This window comes from Orbicella faveolata, unplaced genomic scaffold (assembly GCF_042242905.1).
Source record: "Orbicella faveolata isolate gen_17 unplaced genomic scaffold, um_ofav_v1 contig_25, whole genome shotgun sequence".
In the NCBI taxonomy this organism is placed as follows: domain Eukaryota; kingdom Metazoa; phylum Cnidaria; class Anthozoa; order Scleractinia; family Merulinidae; genus Orbicella; species Orbicella faveolata.
Genome location: NW_028301553.1, coordinates 3,871,883 through 3,891,372, shown reverse-complemented (window position 1 = coordinate 3,891,372; position 19,490 = coordinate 3,871,883). Strand labels below are relative to the sequence as shown.

The 19,490-nt window shown below is 39.0% G+C and overlaps 1 protein-coding gene across 3 annotated transcripts; it reads right to left on the bottom strand.

The window, feature by feature from the left end:
- Positions 1-151: 151 nt before the first annotated feature.
- Positions 152-18,040, bottom strand: LOC110065489 (receptor protein serine/threonine kinase put-like). Of its 3 annotated transcripts, none has more exons than XM_020772640.2 (5): positions 17,404-18,040; positions 4,679-4,743; positions 3,487-3,852; positions 2,656-2,841; positions 152-381 (listed from the first exon to the last, which is right to left on the bottom strand). In XM_020772640.2, exons 2-5 carry the CDS (start codon positions 4,713-4,715, stop codon positions 161-163), a joined length of 810 nt encoding a protein of 269 aa, XP_020628299.1. In that variant the 5' UTR covers positions 4,716-4,743; positions 17,404-18,040; the 3' UTR covers positions 152-160. The 3 variants fall into 3 exon arrangements, with proteins under 3 accessions (XP_020628299.1, XP_020628301.1, XP_020628300.1); XM_020772642.2 differs by lacking the exon at positions 17,404-18,040 and adding an exon at positions 8,693-8,760; XM_020772641.2 differs by lacking the exon at positions 17,404-18,040 and adding an exon at positions 5,463-5,931.
- Positions 18,041-19,490: the final 1,450 nt, after the last annotated feature.

Here is a 19,490-nt window from a genome sequence, read left to right as displayed (position 1 = left end):
TTGACAAGTTTCTTACGTCTGTATAAATTATAAATCACTGAAAACTGCTAATTTAATATTGAAGTCTTCCTTCATTAAACGTACTACGTACATAGAGGAGCAGGTCATTCAGTAACTCTACATCTAATTTTTTTTCTAGAAAAATCCTCTCTTTATAGATTTATACAACTCTTGCGGTGTTTACGTTTGTATTTTTTGCCATCAGCTGTTTGTCATACACATACACATCATCCGAGCCTACTGACAATCGAATGCGGACTATCCGATTAGAGCCATGTAGCCTGGCCTGCCATATTTCACCAAACGTGCTTCGTACAAGACACGTGATAAGTTGGAAGTCTTGCTTCTTCCAGCGAGAGGTGTTCTGATATTGATGAGTACCTAGAAAAAAAATGATTCCAAAAGTTTTTTAAAGTTCAAAAGGGAAATACTGTTCAAAATCAAATACATATGCATCCGATTTCATTTTCAGTTTTCGCAGGAGCCATAATCGGGGACGGAGACCGTAAGTCTCGGGATTCGCGCGCACCTATGATATGGGACAATTTTTCTATTTTTAGAACAAATTGCGCCATCCTGACGTCATATATCCGCGCGGATTCACGCACATGTCGGGGGCTCTCGCGTGGATGTAGTCACGTTGCGTGATCAAATGGTGAGAGTCGAGAGATTCTCTTGCGTATTTTTCACAGTGATGGCAGGGCATAAGGCAGGGAATACGAACCAGGGCGCTTATATGTAGTTTTATGCTCTGAGCTAACGGAAAAGGTGGGTTTTTCAGGGTCGAAAACAAGACTTCAATCTCGCGCTGGGAATGAATAATAAGATCTGCTCACGCTAGTTGTAAGCTTACGCGAATGTTTTTGCGTTTGTTCTGACTTAACAACATAGCAAGAAAAACTCTCTACTCTGGTATCGAGTTAATCTGTGAGTTTCTCAGACAATGGTTCATCATAACCAAAACCTGTTTTGACGGTTTCTTATTGTTTCTGCTTGTTTGGTGAGTTTGCAAAAGTTTTTGAAAGGAAAGTCTGACGCGTACAATTCGCTCATTTGCATAATGCAGCTCGCGCACTTTCAAATCCGAGTCGGTGTTTTCAATTGTCAACAAATCTTGACAAAGATTTCTTTCGTTACCTTTTGTGCTGAGATGCTGTAACAAATTTCACGAACGCGAAAAAGGCTACTAACATCATGAGTGTTTCTTCAACATAAGCATAGTGAAGTTTTACACTGCGAAAATGAAAATAGACAAGGAGTTTTGATAACTCGATCAACAAAATCGAAATCGTTATTCCAAATCGATTAAAGAGAGCGTCATAGTAAATTTGCTGATTATTTCTGCTTTATTCACATATTTTCAGCTTAGCTTTTAATATGCTCTCAAACATTTATCAATCTTAAACATATTTAAAAACTATAGAGTTATTGTTTGAGTTCGATGTACGCTTTCACACGAAAGTGCGGCGGAAGTACAATTTGTCATGTTTACTGACTGTACAAAAACACGCATCGGCGGGCTCTCTCATTCATCGACAACAGAGAATTTACTGGATTTTTACACGAACAAAACTGAGCAGTGTCTACGGACGTAAAGTTATTGGGCCTTGATGAAACATCAAGCGTTGCTTACAATTCAAACGAAACTCAAACTAGCAATTATTTTTTTTTACTTTTCGGTCGCGATAGACTGACAAATTCCTCGCAAGTGTGTTGCATGTGGAGCTAGGAAACTATGAAGTCCTGAAGCTCTGCTATATCTAAATATATCCAGCTAGTTTTTTGCTGTGTAATGGAAAAGCTGTTAATCTTCAACATATGTCAAATTTAAAGTGGAATAATGTACAGCTCATGCAAAAGAAGCGGCATCCGTCGGAACACAACTTGGTCAGCGATATATATAAGCTTACAGCGGAACATACCTAAATTCGACACTGTGTTACTTTACTCAAACTGGAGCAGCTTACGACGAAAATACTCAAGCAAAATTCCAACAGACGTAAACGCGTTGAGTTGTGGGCGAAAAACATGAAAAATTTCGGGAATTTCGGACGTCATTTCCCCCGCGCGACATCCGCAAAAATCCTCGCAGCATGTACGCGCGTGTGCCGCAGGCGATGGCGCAATTTGTTGTAAAAATAGAATTATTGTCCCATATCATAGGGACAACCCCAATACTAGAAATGGCGCGCGCTTACGGTCTCCGTCCCCGATTATGGCTCCTGGTTTTCGTTGATATTACCGTAGAGTTTATTGATGATATAAATAAAGGCAAAAAGGTAAAGTCTGCATACAAGCCAAGTGGTCCATCAGACCGGAGCTTATCTCGGTCTCTGTAGCGTTTAGAGACTAGGAGTATTTCTTCTCCCCCCTGGATGGGATGCTAGTCCATTCCAGGGTTACCCCCAGCATTAAGTTCGCCGGTACTCATTTATACACCTGGGTGGAGAGAGGCACTGTAAGACTAAAGTGTCTTGCCCAGAAACACAACGCAATATATCCTCGGCCAGGGCTCGACCCCAGACCGCTCGATCCGGAGACGTGCGCACTAACCATGGGGCCATCGATCCGCCACGAAAATAAAACACATCAAACTTAATGGCCAGTTGGAATAAATTCGTGTACTGACTGTTTTTTAGAATTCAAATAACTAACCTGACACGCCTTTATCGCAGACCACTTGAGATAAATGTTTTACATGTCTTGATATCTTCTTTCGTCGTTTGTAAGAAATCAATTTCCACAGCATCAGAATAATCGCAATTACGCTCAGGACAATTGTCATTGCCACAAGATGACCCCAGATTAACAATGTTAATTGTCTTATCGACTCTTTAATATCTAAAATGTGGAAAGAACATCAACTTGATAAGAGAGATTAGAGCTACTCCACTCTGCCTTGTTCTGTGATACACAAATAATTAATTTCTGTTACAGTAAGTTGTTTCATAAGAGCGATCAAAATCTGATTTGTCATCTTGGTCTCAACACATTAGTAGACTAATAACGGTTACGTCACGTTCTAATATGCGACAAAGTTTCATAAATTTGTATTTTCAAACAGTCATCTTGCATTTTAGCGTTAATCCGTGCTATCTACGCAGCAACTCGGCTTAAGGACGTCGTTCGTTAAGATATGGTGTTGATCTCGATTCCTAATATAAGCTGTAATTGAGAAACTGCCGTAAAAATAATTTCATTTTGAACTTCAAATCATGCACTGGTGGAAACCGGCTCAATCAGAGTTTATTCTCGACATAGTCTTAAAACACGGCGGAAAATTTTCTATTCTTCCTCCCGCAATCGTTCTCTCACTAGGGGATTTGGCCGAGAGCGGGAGATGACTGACATTTCAGACATTTGGTTCCCGATTTGGGTGGACGGAGACTGTTAAAACCTGCCGAAGAAGTCGCTTTGGGTTATATTACGAAATCAAGACAAATTAAAACCCTGTGTTAGTCGGTTACTCTAGAAAAAGATTCTCACCTTTCACCACACAATTCTTTTCCGTCTCCTCGCTGATAAGAATAATTACATCTCGGTTACATTTGTCTTCTGTACAACAGCAGTGGTAGAGAGCTGGCGAGTTATGGAGACTCTTTCGTTGCCCGTTGCATACTGACGAGGGCGCGCAATCTTGGGCAGGCTGAGTTATGCATCCTTTCATAATAGTATTCAGTCCGCCATCTTTGTTCTGACCGAACAAGGCATAACAAGCTGGCGTTGAACCAAGTATGTGATCGCACTGCTGTAATATTGAACACGAGGAGTTTCCAGACGCTGCAGAGTTGGATGTCCGACATTTCTGATCGTATGATTCACACACTAGTGACAACCCCTTGGTGGCAAACGCTGAAAAAAAAAAATTAATTCTCCAGGTCACGCTATATAAGGTTATTCTTTGTTTTTTTTTTTTAAAGGAGTTCAGCCACACGGCATTTTGAGTTATTTTGGCACTTTAAATTGAAGGGAACCTGAAAATAGTAGTTTACTAAGATGGAAGTACGCCAAAGAGATAATAACAAACCATAAAGGAACAAGGAACTTGAAAAGTCTAGGCTAAATTTTTCAAGATGTACAAACTGTGACGTAGTTCTTTGAAAATTGAGAGAAGTTCTAAATCTTTGTTTAAAATGTTTAAAGCAAAACGCACTGAAGAAAAATTGCTAGAAAGAACCATCTCTGTTATATCCTTAAGGCCCCCGCGCGGATTTTTATTTGTTGTTCCACGCAAATCTGTTTGCGTTCAAAGGCGGTGTATAGCGGGTCGAAAAGATCCGAGTTAAAGAAGTGATGATAAGAGAGCTTAATGGCCATTTTCACAATTAAGCTTTTCTCATTTGCATTACAGTGTAATCCAACGTGGATGCGAGGCAATTTAGAGCAGAAACTACAAAATCATCCCAAATTGTCTCATATGCATGACAGATTATGTTGTAATGTAAATGAGAAAAGTCAACTGTGAAAAAGGCTATTAATAGCACAGACCGGTTTCTGAACCATAGAAGCCAACCCGAAGTTTATTTTCCTTCTTTTGACGTGTTTTCACCCCCTACTAGTAAGTCGTAAAGTTCTCATTAATGTAGCTTTCACAACTTCACGTTTTTTAACGAAAATTCGATAATCACACAAAGAGGAGACGATTTGACTTGCCGTTCACGAGCTCGGTAATACTTACAGAAAATGCAGATCCACAACACCGTGACTTGTCTCATTTTACTTCATTCTCCGCCGTAAACTGCGCTAATTAATAAGAAAAATCAAAAGTATTAACAATAATGTATAGAGGGATCGAAAAATTAAGTAAATATGTAGGGCTTCTTTTTATATCGATTGTTGTTACTAATGTTATGACTCGTATCGAAGTTTGTTTGTCTTTATACCTGTGGACAGCCAGTAATGGTAGGGAGAATTTTCCCCACTGCATCCTGTTGCTTATAGATTTCATATAATTTACTAACTCGGGTTAAAATTTCAGTCACTCATCAGTATTTACCGAGTTCAAACATTGAACCAAGCATTTCATTGAAATAATTTGTTAATGAAATTCTCGAACTGAAATTATGAAAATTGACACACAGCGCCGGTCCTTTAGACATTGCGCCGTCGGCGGCCAATTTCTGTTAGTCAGTCAATCTTATCGCAATCAAAATTTAGTTTTAAAGAGATGTGAGAAAATTGGGATGTTCCTTTGGAATGTCCTTTTCTGAAATTGGTGGCTGTTAAGATCTAGGATTAAACTATTCCGGTAGAAATTTCGTTGTATAAATCGCCGGGCGGATATCAAAAGATTCGCGTACATGAAATTCAGCTGGCGTCTGGTTTGATAGAGAAGAGGGCTTAATACCAGGCCAGCTGAAGATGGCAAATATAAATTCGTAAAATAGGGGAGAAATACATGCTTAGAATAAGAATAATTATTCATAGTTTCGAAACTTACTGGGTTAAGCTTTGATTCTTACCTAGTGTGTTGTCAGAGGCTCCAATATAGATAAAATATATGTTTTGATATCATTGTCTCGTTTTATGTGAAAACATGTCTAAGCATTAAAAACAAAACTGTCAATCAATCAGAACTAAGCCAATCAGACGACAGAGTGGCACTAACAAAGGATCAACGGTTTACGTATTTATGAGAGAAGTGTAAATAATAACTTGTTGCTCTGGTTAGAAAATGTCAGAAATTGTTAAATGGTTTCTATGAGTTTACGAGTGTAATGTTTTATAAATGAGTAAACGTTTTGGGTGAATAATGGCTTAAACATAAACAAAAGTTACACTGTTTAAGTTTATAACTTTATCCCTGGCGTCTGGCCTCGGTTTGAAGAGTGATGACGCCGTTTTCGCCACGAAACCCAAGAACATTGGCGGTTGGCGTTCAGAAAAAAAAAAAAAAAAACGAAACGCTAGATATCAAAGAATTTCGGAGCATCTTGCCGCTTTTTAAAGTGTCAGCGCCAGAGGCTGTTATGAAGCAATTAGTCGCCATTAGTTGAGACTTGTCGCGCAAAACAAATAATTGTAGAACAGGTAGCAAAATGAAATAATGTTATATAGCAGGTGGTCAAGAGAAAAGCAGTTAACTGACTGGCAAACACAGACATCCGATCCGATGTGTTTTCCTTTCAGAAAAATATCTCTGGCAGTGTTTTGGTAACAGTTAGTATATGTCTATATTTTTTTGTACGAAGAGCAGTTTTATTTTGCTAAACATTAAGAATTCAAACAAGAAAATAAATGTTATTTTGAAATGTACGCTGTAAAGCAATTGTTTTTCGTATATGATCAAAAAGCGCGCTCATTTGTGTTTACTTAACCAAGTAATTATAAAGAAAAATTACGCTCGATGGAAAATATAAGCTTATGTGCCAGGGAAATTTAACGCATTATAAAATAGGCAGAGCTTTTCAAGTTGATTAAAAATCGACTTCTGCAATTTATAGCTGTTCCTGATAAATATGAAACAGAAATAATAACAAACTAATTTACCTTTTAATTTTACTTCACATGGCAACTCTTTCATGAAAATTAAAATTGACACTCTTATGAGAACCTGAATTTTTCAGTCAGATTATAAAGTGAATAAAAGCTCTCCCAGGCAACCGGGTGAGCGGATCATAGCTGAGGATAACTGCCATTAACAGCTGTGTTTAGGGTAATATATCCTTTTGTTTCGACGCCTCCGATAAACAGGCTGCTAAAATAACGAGTGTTTTTTTTCAGTTTTTTTTTAACATCGTAGCATTATATTGGCTTAACGTATCAGACGCCAGCGGCATTTCTGTTCCGGGGGGACTCCCTTATATGGGCTATATGGGTATGTACGGCCCCAAATGGTATAGTTTTTTTTAGGCCATTTTGGTCTAGAATAGGGAATCGATTTTGTTCCCAAATAGGGTATGGTTTTTGCACTCTAATCTTGAATTGGGTTTGCTTTTGTTTAGAAGAAGCTATCCTACCCAATAAATTGCCTTAACATTGGTCTGAACTAGGGAACTAATTATAAGGTACGTCTGAAACAGGTCGAGTCTTAAATAGAGTATCGAAGTTTTGGTCAGGTCATAAATAGGGAAGGGAAAATCGCAGATTTTGGTCTTAAATAGGGTAAGAGTTTTGGGAAACGGGCCGCACACCCTACCCAATTTTTCTAGGAGTAGTCCCCCCCCGCCCCCAGGTTTCTGTTCTGGTGTTTCGCCAATCCGAACTTTGTTCTCAACCTTTCTAGAGGATGGTCGACTCGTCAAGTAGCATCCAATGGGGTGTAAGCAGATTTATTTCCAAGTTGACAGCAAGCACGAGCAGTCGAGAGCTAAAACTGAATATTGACAACGCGCAACAATAATTTGATACACAAGCTGCTACGTAATTGAAACAACACAAGTTTATACCAAACTACCTCACACGGAAGAAAAAGAGTCCCCTCTGAACGGAATAACTGTTAAAAACATCTTACCATTCTCGAGGCTGTTTTATTCACAAGTTGTTACTGAATTCAGGGAACAACGATAATTTATACCAATTCAGAATCACCGAGCCATGCAAATAAAATAATCAGTATTCCATTTTTCCCACCAGAGAGTAAAACTTTTTAATCACAAATGGCTCTTAAGAACAAATGTTCATTGGGTATTTTTTGCTGACCAGGTTTTTGCTTTTCTATCGTTTCTTGTTACAATACATGTGGGTGTTAAACTGTCATGCATTCGTTATCTATCAATTTACGAAACCTGAGCTCAAATTGAGTGATTAAAACTCAGCCTTTAGGCCGGCTTCAGCTGGATTACAAAATTATACATAAGAGAATCGTTAAAGGAAGGTTTTTACGCAGTTTATATTTTAAATAAAAATTTATTCAAGACTCTAAAAAAAATTAAGTTCAAACAACTGACCTAACTGAGTTAAAATGCCTACTTACCAACCTTAATCTGGATAGCAGAAAAAATCAAGTTCTCAAATTACCATTTTCACGAACTGTAATTATGTGTAAAATAGTCTCTGATCTGTAAAATAGCATTCTGGAGCCAATTTACACTAATACGAATGAAGCCGGAAAAACTGAACTTCTGTTTATGCACCGCATGTGAACAGAGGATTCCCTGAAAAAACAAACACTGACTTTCTTGACTAATTTATCCTACACCACTCTCAAAGAGCGCAATATCTAGGCCCTTTTGGACTTACTGAGGCACTCGAAACAACCTGAGTCAGAGCTGCGCACATTTTCATTTTGACTTACATGGGCTTCATTCCCAAGACCGTGCACGATATTTTCGAGTTCTATGGACTTGAAACCAAATTGCAAAGATAATGACCTTAAGTTAAATCGACATGCTAAAAATAATCGCACGCTTGGTTCACACAGAGTCGCCAAAATATAGGCTCTTTTTCACTCACTGGGCACTCGAAACAAGCTGAGACAAAGCTGTGCACATTTTGATTTTGACTTGCATAGGCTTGATTCCCAAGAGCTTGGACGATATTTCCTAGTTCCAGGGACTTGAAACTAACAAAGCTCAAAGGGTGCAAATATTTCACGATGTTTGCATTGCAGCACTAACTCTCTAAATCTCTTATTATAAACATTTTGGTGAGGAGTTACTGCTTTTTGACTCGTCTCACGAAATCGCGATGCACAACATACACACAACTACAAAAAGTAGAAAATAAAATGAGAAAGAAATTGGAAACTCACCTAGTACAATTGCGATTCAGGCCTGCTTGTGGTTTTTAGGCCTTGAGGTAATGATAGTGACAAAGCATATTTATGACGGGCGGATCATTTGTCTTTTGGGGTTGTGTGGGTGGGTGATTTGTACAGGCACGAATTTTTTTAACCCTTTCATGCCTTAACAATTTTTTTTCTCGGTGCGCGTGCATGCACGATTTTTTTCTCCGTATGAAATGTTTTTTTTTTTCGACTTACTGAGAGTGTGCGAATTTCTTTTTTCGGCAGTGGTCGTTTGCATGATTTGGTACAAGAATACTTGAAGGAAATTCGTTTTGAAAACCACCCAGTCCCCATCAAAATTCAAACAGTCCACCCCTAAGTACAGTTTCTATTGTCGCGTTTGCTGTGCTTGTCTGACAGGTGAGTGTGTTAATCACTTACAGGAACATTAAGCGAATCAAGCGATGCCTAGAGAGCGCTTCAAACAGAAATATTCGGCGGGTTTGCTGGTTTTCGAGCTTTTAGTTGAATTTCTTGTTTGGTTGCCTCACGGTTGGTTATTTTCACAGAAACAAACTTGCAAAGTCATTTTTTAGTGTTGTAAGGTTTGCGTGACCAGTGGAAATGTTTGAATCATGCCATTGTCTGAAAGTGCAGGTGAAGGTCAGTGTGTGTGTTTTAGCGTGAGTTTCGCCTGGTTTCCGCGGTTCGAGTCAAGGTGAAACCATGATACTTAACATGCAAGCAGACCATTCTAAACACGACTAGCGTTGCTCTTAGTACTGTAGCTCGTGCACACTTTTCACGCCATAGCGAAGCAATTAATAAAAGAAGTCAAAACAAAGGGAATCACAGCTATAGCAAGCCGCAAGTATCTTCTGATTGGCAATAGTATAACTTTATAAAAAAGATAATTCTGCCTCCTTCATGCACACACTTTCCTAATGAAAAAACAAACGACAAAACAAACCAAAAAGGGAAGCGTGTTGGCGCTGATTAAAGGCAAATAAGTTATATTGTGAAAGACAGTTGTGTTTGCCTCCCACGCAAATTTTTGCTTCATGCGTTGCTCCCCAACTAGCACTCAACTACGCTTCCGTTTTTTAATCAGCTACAGTCATGTCGGTCCAATATAAGGTTATATTGTTGGACTGGAAAATGTCTCTTATATAGGTGGTTCATAACTCAGACAGTGCTTTAAAGATTATTTCAAGACATGCTATAGACGTGTAAGATTGAAAACCTGAAACTAATACCTCTTCTGTACATGTCTCACTCGCAGTTTGCTATATTCAGTCTTTTACAATCAAACGTTCATGTCAGCGGGCGGCGTCCCCACTGCGCCGGAGGAATTTGAAAACGCAGCTTTGTTTCTACCGCTAGGCCTACCATCTACACTAATCCGGCACTAAAACGGAGCTTTTGGAATACGCACTTGAAACGGGAGGAATTTAAAAACGCCGGCTTTTCGTTTTCGTGTGGACGGAAAACATTTTGAAAACGGAGCTTTTCGAAAACGATGACGTTACCATAATCATTCAATTTTCCTCAAACACAAATCCAAAATGACCGGTGATTACTGCGTTTTCAAATTTCTCCGGCGTAATATAAACGGAAAACATTTGATACGTTTTCAGTGTGAAAACACCGTTTTCAAATTTCTCCTCCGGAGTGTGGACGCGGCCTAAGGAATCGAGCTTACTTGGAGACACACTGGAAGAATATACAACGGAAGAATATCGACACTTCGTAGGACCCTTGTTGATACCAGTTCCCCCATACGGTGCTCACGCTAGCGAGTGAAACATGTACGACCAACCAGCAATGACAGAAAAAGCAGTTTGTTTAGTCTAGGCAGAGCTTCTGACGATAACAATCAGACCGACCAAGTTCGAAAGCGCGAAAACAGATCAAAATAATGACCACGTGCGTGTAGTCAAATTCTCTCGCGCGTTTTTATATTCCAATTCTCGGACTTTGTAATAATTTTGTGAGGCCCTTGCTGAGCGTGTTTATAATACCAGTTCCTGCAGTTCCCCCGTACGTGCTCACACCAGGTTAGTGAGACACGTTCTACCAACCAGCAACAAAAGAAAAAGTGGTTTGTTTAGTCTAGGCAGAATTTCTGACGATAAGAATCAAACACGTAACCAAGCTTGAAAGCGCGAAAACAGACCAAAACAAATGACCACGTGCGTGTAAACTTCTCACACGTTTTATTCCAATTCTCTGACTTTGTCATAAAAAAAACAACAACAATATATAAGGAAAACTGACAGGAACTGAAGTCGGCTAGATTAATAGTTTCACTTAGTTGGCGCTTTTGGCAATAGCACCTTGCAAATTACACTCGATTTTCCCAAAACCCATTCACGTTTGTAATGATATTGCGAGCCTTCATTTAACAATGGCAGTTTCAGTTCGCTATCATTGACTTGTTTCTGTTATGCAGGACTGTCTTTTTACATCGTCTCCTTTAATTTACGACTTAGAAACATTTCTCGCAGTTAAAAACCTAAAGTCCTTATAGATAATAGCGAGTTGGTTGAAGATTTAAAAAGAAGTATCAGTTCATCCACTACTTAGCATTTCTTTTGTTTCTCTCCCTCGTGTTTTGAAATAACTATGTATTATGAATGATGTCATAAATTTAAATTTGTTCCAAATACTGCATAGCTTTTTAATTTTCCAGAGCTAGTCTCATCAACATTTCGGCGTGTCATAATTTGAGGTGAACTTCCAACGCCATCAAAACGTAACCGCGCGAGCGAAAGTCGCTGAATACACAGACAGTTAAGTACCCAAAACTCAGGGTTTTTGTTTCGCTTTTCACGTCACGATTTAGTTCTCGTTCCTAAAGCTCTCCGTCTTTTTCTCACGTTATTGCAGCTGGTTCATGTTGCTAAAGGCCTTTTTTTATGTCTTGGATAGTGCTATAAAAGGCGCCGTCTTTTGTATAAATACCTGCAGATCGTGAATTTTAAATCGTAATGTTTAAGGTGGAGAGCCACAATTTTAAGTTAATAAGTCAAAGATTTTTCACTTTTTACTTTTTACTTTACTCTTTACATTAAAACTACTAATGTCCATTCTTCCCTTCAGCACTCGGCCGTTCATTTTATCTATTAATTTATTAAGTTTTTTTGTTTGCTTGTCGAGCATGGTGGACAAAGACTCACGAAAACACTAATTTGAGAAAGAGAAAAACATCATGGAACATTTGACAAAAGATTTAATGACTGGGCTCTGTTCGCTCCCTGGAAACTGTTTTAAGCCACTTTAAAATAATTTGTTATAACGAACGGCCGCCAATAGGCCCTTTGCACGATCTGGTCACATGGTACGGAATTAATTATGTTGGGACGTAAGTTACACAATGAGACTTCCAAAGCAAAGGAAAGTCGGACTAGACTGGCACGAGTTCCTTTTTTTTAGAAGTCCCACTGTGTAACTTGCGTCCCAGCATAATTAATTCCGTACCATGTGACCGGATCGCCCAAAGGGCCTATTTGTGCGTACGTCCTCTCTCAGTCGAGTCGGAGCTCCCGAAAACTCGGATAACAAATATTTTGTCGTGTTTTGTGTTGTAATCTGTAAAACGGCTCTTAAATGCTCTGTGTCATTGTTACTGGTATTCCCTTGTGTCACTCAACTTTTTTAATTTATTAAACGTTCTAACCATGTTATAATTAAGAACCCCGACCAACCAATTGACCAAACAGCCAACACCTATGTAAAACATGTACAACCAACCAACAACAGAAAAAGTGGTTTGTTTAGTCCAGGCAGAGCTTCTGACGACAAGAATCAGACAACGCGAGGACAACCCGAAACAAATGACCACGTGCCTGTAATCAAATTCTCTTGCGCGTTTTCTTTTAATTCTCTGACTTTGCAATAACAAAAACAACATATGAGGAAAAGTGAAAGAAGCTGAGGAATTCCAGAAAGTCGGCTAGATTAAAAGTTTCATAAGGTTAATTCTTTGCAAATTATAGGATTTTCTCAAAAACCATTCACGTTGGTTATAACATTGCGTGCCTTTATTAAACAATGGCAGTTTTATTTCAGTATCATTGACTTGTTTCTGTGATGCAGAATTGTCTTTTTTTATATCGTCTGCTTTAATTTACGCATTAGAAACACATTCCTCGCAGCTAAAAACCTAAAGTCCTTATAGATAATAGCGAGTTGGTTGAAGATTTAAAAAGAACCATCAGTTCATCCACTACTTAGCATTTCTTTTGTTTCTCTCCCTCGTGTTTTGAAATAACTATGTATTATGAATGATGTCATAAATTTAAATTTGTTCCAAATACTGCATAGCTTTTTAATTTTCCAGAGCTAGTCTCATCAACATTTCAGCGTGTCTTAATTTGAGGTGAACTTCCAACGCCATCAAAACGTAACCGCGCGAGCGAAAGTCGCTGAATAGACAGACAGTTTAGCACCCAAAACTCAGAGTGTTTTTTTTTTTTCTCTTTTCACGCACGATTTAGCTCTCGTTCCTAAAGCTCTCCGTTTTTTTCTCACGTTATTGCAGCTGGTTCATGTTGCTAAAGGCCTTTGTTATGTTATCGATTGTGTTATAAACAGCGTCGTCTTTTGTATAAATACCTGCAGATCGTGAATTTTAAATCGTAATGCTTAAGGTGGAGAGCCACAATTTTAAGTTAATAAGTCAAAGATTTTTCACTTTTTACTTTTTACTTTACTCTTTACATTAAAACTACTAATGTCCATTCTTCCCTTCAGCACTCGGCCCTTCATTTTATCTATTAATTTATTAAGTTTTTTTGTTTGCTTGTCGAACATGTTGGATAAAGACTTAAGAAAACAGCAATTAGAGAAAGAGAAAAATATCTTGGAACATTTGACAAAAGATTTAATGACTGGGCTCTGTCCGCTCCTTGGAAACTGTTGTAAGCCACCTTAAAACAATTTGTAATAACGAAAGGCCGCAAACTTGCGCGTGCGGTGCTCTCTCAGTCGAAGGAGCTGCCGAAAATTCGGATAACAAATATTTTGTCGTGTTTTGTGTTGTAATCTGTAAAACGGCTCTTAAATGCCTTGTGTCATTGTCACTGGTATTCCCTTGTGTCACTCAACTTTTTTAATTTATTAAACGTTCTAACCATGTTCTAATTAAGAGCCCCGACCAACCAATTGACCAAACAACCAACACCTAGAAAATTACAGTTTATTTCGAGGAATTGGATGTTAGATAATTTCTGAAAAACACCATCATTGTAAATTGTGTATTTGTAAAGTACCTCAGTTTCCAAAACATTTTACTTACTGGCAAATCATTCAAGGAATAATGTGATTCTATCAGTTAGGAGGCGCTCCCTCTTGTTTTTAATACACCTTACATTTATCTATAAATTTTCTCCCAAGGATTCGAAAAAGGCAGGGTCCCGTAACAGGTTGAGATATGTACAACTCTATCGAAAATTAAGATTGCGAAGACGCTGGTCTTTCTAACGACCCAGTTACTTTTCACAGATTTCATCAGTAAATGTTTTTCCCAGGATCCGAAGTTCACGCAATTCATCTGTTATCTCATTCTAGAACAGGAAGCCAACTGCATAGCTGTTTATTCTCATTTTAAAGACAAAATACAACAGTGTGTTTTGGAAGCTTGCGGCATCCCGATTTACGATAAATTGGAACAAAGTGTTTTCTTAATTTGTCGATTACAAAGAGACATCAGCATCCTTCCCTCCCCAGGCATTTGACCAGTTATTGTGTGCAGCTAGGAACAAAATACATGGCTACTGCGATAACGGCATGATTATAGCCTAATATAAACCAGCGTATAAACTGTGGACACTGTAAGGTGCTGTGAAGAAGTACCCTTTGTTTGGAAGTTTCCGAACAAAAGGCGCTATTTTACCACGTCACATCTTCTGCCTACGTCCAGGGGCACAGAACTGATCGTTTCGGTAAATTATCTGTTCGGGGGGCCTTTAATTCTCTCTGATTTTCTCGACAGAATTGTCACCTCGAACGTTCTCGATATGAGAAATTATCAGTAACGCTTGTTGTTTTCGGATTGATAACAACGTCGTTATTGGTACCGAAGAAACTGAAGGTCAGCTATGAATTTCGGAAATAAGCTAACCAACAGCTGCAAAGATAATTTTCGCGAAAAGGGACAAAAAATTCGAAAGACTCAAGTTCCCCCAGGATGACCGAACGGATAACATCTTTGTAGCGCAGCTTAAAATTATCTTACAGAGATTTAAAGTACTTCAGATCAGTAGTTACAACAGCGTCTTAAAGCCGGCATTTGAGAGAAAACCACCGCCGTTAATGTTGAGTGCCCGTATATGTTGCTCGTTGTGCTTTTGCTGAAAACCTGCTTGTTGCAGTAAATGCGAAAGAACAATCCCAATCTAAAGTTCATTGTGTGTCCCGTTTACAGAAGAATCGGCAAAAATACAGGAAAACAACTGAACGTTCTATTCTCAGTCAAATTCAATCAATGAAAGTACATTGTACTTAAACCAGTTCCAGTAGATGATGTGTGTGCCGCTGTTAAATCCAACCTAGCGCTAGCCTTACAGAGTCATTTAAACAATATCGAGCCGTCGATCCAATTTACGGTTGAAAGAGAAACAGAACGGAAAATATCCTTTCTTGACGTCACTGTCTGTCGAAAAGATGATGGCCAACTCTCCACTAAAGTCTATCGCAAACCGACACACACAGAAAGATATCTCTCGTTTGACTCTCACCATCCGGCTGCTCACAAAAGCGCTGTGGTTAAGTCTCTGACTGATCGTGCAAAAGCTATCCCGTCTTCTGTTGACCAACAATCAAAGGAAATGAAACATGTGATCACGGCACTCAAGGCGAATGGCTTTGATATTCATGCAAGTAAACCGAAACGGCCTTCTCAACAAACGCTTGCAACTGCACCGGATGACAAAAAAGGTTTCTGCATTTTACCGTATGTCAAGGGCACTACGGAACCGATTAAGCGAATCCTAGGCAATTACAATATCAAAGTTGCTTCAAAACCACACCATACCATCGGCAATTTATTTCCCAAACCAAAAGACCCAATCCCGAAAGATCAGACTCGTGGCGCAATTTATTCAATTCCCTGTCAAGGTTGTGACAAAAGCTACATCGGGGAAACGAAACGAAAATTTTCCACCCGGCTCAGGGAACATCAAAAAGCGGTTGTAAACAAACACTCGCACAAGTCAGCTTTAGCGGAACATTGTTTACACTCCGGCCACACCATCTCCTGGGAATCTTCAAAGATTTTACATACAAGCACAAATTGGCGCAACAGACGTATTTTAGAAGCATGGGAAATTAACACTTGTAGGAATCCGCTGAACCGCGGTGATGGCATGCATTTGCCGCACGAATTTTTAAATTTAGCCCTAAGGGACAGGACGTAATTAGTTCCGATTTGCTGATTTGCGTAGTATAAGAACGTGCCTTTTTGCAAATTCCTTGTCACTTTCCCCTGATGAAGGCTGAAGTTTTAGCCGAAACGTTGGGACTTTTAGAACAAAATTTTTACTAACATTTTTACATTTTTTAAACCAGAGTAACGTTTTTCAATCATGAAAGCGAACAAGTTTAACACCAATTTTTTTTCAAGCAACGAACCGTCAGTCCAAATAGCGTCCGAGCAGAACCTTCTAGCATGATTAACGAACACTTTCAACGAAATTTATCAAAGGATTTCAGAAATCTATTAGTGCAGGCCGGTTTCCGAAATCTTTTTTTCCTCTGTCGGGTTTGTTCGTTTTTACGTTCTAGTCGAACACCTCTTTGAAAAGAACTCGAGAGCGCGGAAAACCTGGTCGCGTCGCAGGTTTAGTGGTGATTTCATCATCCTAAGATCATTTCCATTCGAAACCCGTTGCTGAGCTCATTAACAGTGCTAATTTTTGGCACCTCTCAAGGAATTCATTGCTGCAGTAAGATCGGATTAAAAAACCTTTTCCTGAAATGATCGGCCGGAAAAATGGTTACAGCGTAAACAAAAGATGGCTTGGTGATTATTGACAATGGCTGAAGAAGGTAGAATCATGTAAATCTCATCATCTACAATTTTTGCCCTGGAGTTTCAAAGGGAAAGGACATTTCGTTGTTTCATTTCACCCTGTAAACTTTCTCGGCCGACAAAATCTTCGCGGCTGGGGGTACGCTTAATGTTTTTCCAAAACTCGTCAAGTGTACCAAGCTATCCGTTCTCAAGGCGTCGCTACGCTGGTACATGACTGCTTTTAGCAATTCAACTTGTCAAACAGCTTTCATTGCGGGACAACTTGAGCGAAGACACCGACAACTGCAACACGAGCGTCATGAAAAGTACAAGCTTGATGCCGTTAATAATCACAATCAGACAAGCAAAGGGCAAACTGAGAAAGTTTTGAGCGTAGCATTTTGTAAACATAACATGTGCGTCTTGTAATATTCTTGGTTTCGCAATGTCAAACCGTGTTTAAAGCCTTTCCGAACAAGATGGTGGAACTTTCAGTTTTTAAGCACTACGGGAGTTGTTTTGCAGCACGCTGTATTTTCTTCCCAATATATCTCAGTTGTCTACGACGGCTGGCTATACGGTACCATACAAATCTTATTGTCTCTCAGAAGAAGAAAATGTCTGCGCGCGGTACAATACAAGCTAGATTGTCAGTTTTTTTTTCCTGGTTCCATTTAGAACGGCTTCACTGAGAACTGAACATGTAAAAATTGTCACCTACCTGAATACTTCTTTGGGGTGTTTTAAACTCCGTCAGTCGTTCAGCGACAGCCAAATGTTCAACCACAAAAAGGAAAATAAATGTTTAAGTGAAACGCCACTATTTAACTGCGAGTATTCAATACCTGATGTTGGATACTTGTCACTGTCAATCATACCCTGAAAAGGCTTTCTGGAAGCCATGTTTATTAAAACTGACGAGGAATCCAATCGCATCTTAATATCTTTCCAAATTTTGTTACAACCAGTTTGTCATGGACAATGCTCTGTTTTCCGTTCCCTCAAAGTCAACTGAATTTATACGTAATATGTCGAAAGTCTCACTAAGGAAAATAGTAATGATAACAACAATAATAATAAAAAAAAATAAAATAAAAATAAAATAAAATTTAGTGGAGGCGGGGGGATAGAAGGCTTGTGTAAAAAGCAGGAGCCTACATGTTCGAAATTCTGTTCATATTACGTTAGGCTGCAGACACACAGATTTTGAATTTTTTCACATATTTTTTGATATAAAGTCGTGGTTTTTGCAGTGCACAAACCGACGCACTCAATGTGGGAATCCGAAAGCCTATTTGTTTATAAAAGACTTCTTTATACAAAGTTCTTAACAACCCAACCCCCAAACCTTCCGTCCCATTGTGTTGATAACAACATTAATATTTCAAAGGGCAGAACACGCGTGTTGTTGAGATATTTCACCTGTTGAACAAGATGTTTGTAAAGTTCAAGCCATGCCCCGTCCTCGAGGTCGACGGAAATGTTAGTGACAGTAATTTCTCTAAACTCAGGCCAATCTGTCTAATCCAGCCCGATTTTGATAAATTGAAAACAGTTTGATGATGGATCGTTTAATAACATCGCCTTTATATTTCGATGATTTTTGGGACCGTTCAAACGTCTTGGTGACATGCAAATGAAATGAACCAGCCACTCATTGTTTACTAAGTGTTAAACCATTGATCGGCTTTGAAGAAAACGACTTTAATTTGGTGACAAAAACGAAAGTTTTACATACTACTGACTTTAAATTACCGCCGTTCAGAGACAGCGCATCATCGATCGAGGTCAATTGTGCTAAGACATTTCTTTATCTCGGAAAAATCAGTCCAAAAACTCGGGAGCTCTTGTGTCAACAACGGTGCACGGAATTGTGCGTGCGCTCGCGCTTGCAAACCTGTTGAAAACATGCGGTTTTCCGCGCCAGGCTCGGTCTACGGACCGATACTGAAAATGATACACGGAACTGTATAATTCCCAGCAATGTTATATCCACCACGTCCATTAGCAAAAATTTTTTTTCTGCTGTTTGATGGTAACGGATTGACGAATGGATTAAAGTCGGTCTTTCCCTCGCATTCGCGGCCATTTTTTTCATCGCGTTATGTTTTTTTCGACTCAATGAGTGAAATTATTCCAAAGTTAGTGGAAGACTTCAGAGAGAGACTTCAGAAAAAGACTTCAGAAAAAAAAAAACTGACCACGAATTCGTGTATTTTCCGTTGTATTTACCATAGTTTCAAAATGTCGGAGCAGACTGAAGTCTTTTGTTTCTTTTGAGGAAAAATAAATCCTTTTTTTCCATACGCTTACTTGACTTGCTATTCTCGCTTGCAAGACGCTACACTTGTATTCCATTTCTGAAAGGAGCACCTTCGTGTTTGCTCACTGGCGAGACTTCTTAGCAGGTGACTGAAAAATACAAAGAGTGGCTGCGACTTCAAATTCGCTCTCTTTTGAAAGTGCGAGACTATTCAATTTGTCAGTGTCATTTCAAATCTCGGGCGTGCGCATCATCATGGTAAACTGCTTTATTCGACAAAAAGGGGGCAGCTGCTGTTACCTGTGCGAGCTGGAGAAAAGACAGTTTTCAATTGTTGTTTTCTTCTTTTCTCGTCGCTGCCAATAACTCAGGTGGCCAAATTAACTCTTTTTCTCGTTTGAAAGCGGGTCTATCTGGAAGCCAGTTTAAAGGTAAATTGATATTTTGAAATTTTTGAACCGCTTTGATTCAAACGACGAAAACGTTAAAATCATAGTCTGTAACACGTGCTCACTCACCCTTTAATCTGCCAAGAGATTCATTGT

What these genes read in the sequence shown, in the direction of transcription:
- LOC110065489 (XM_020772640.2), bottom strand. Translation starts at nt 4,715, where the DNA reads ATGAGACAAGTCACGGTGTTGTGGATCTGCATTTTCT. An exon ending in AAAGAATTGTGTGGTGAAAG is followed by an intron (nt 2,842 to 3,486) that starts GTGAGAATCTTT and finishes TCCACATTTTAG; the next exon opens with ATATTAAAGAGTCGATAAGA. An exon ending in CTGCGATAAAGGCGTGTCAG is followed by an intron (nt 382 to 2,655) that starts GTTAGTTATTTG and finishes TTTTTTTTCTAG; the next exon opens with GTACTCATCAATATCAGAAC.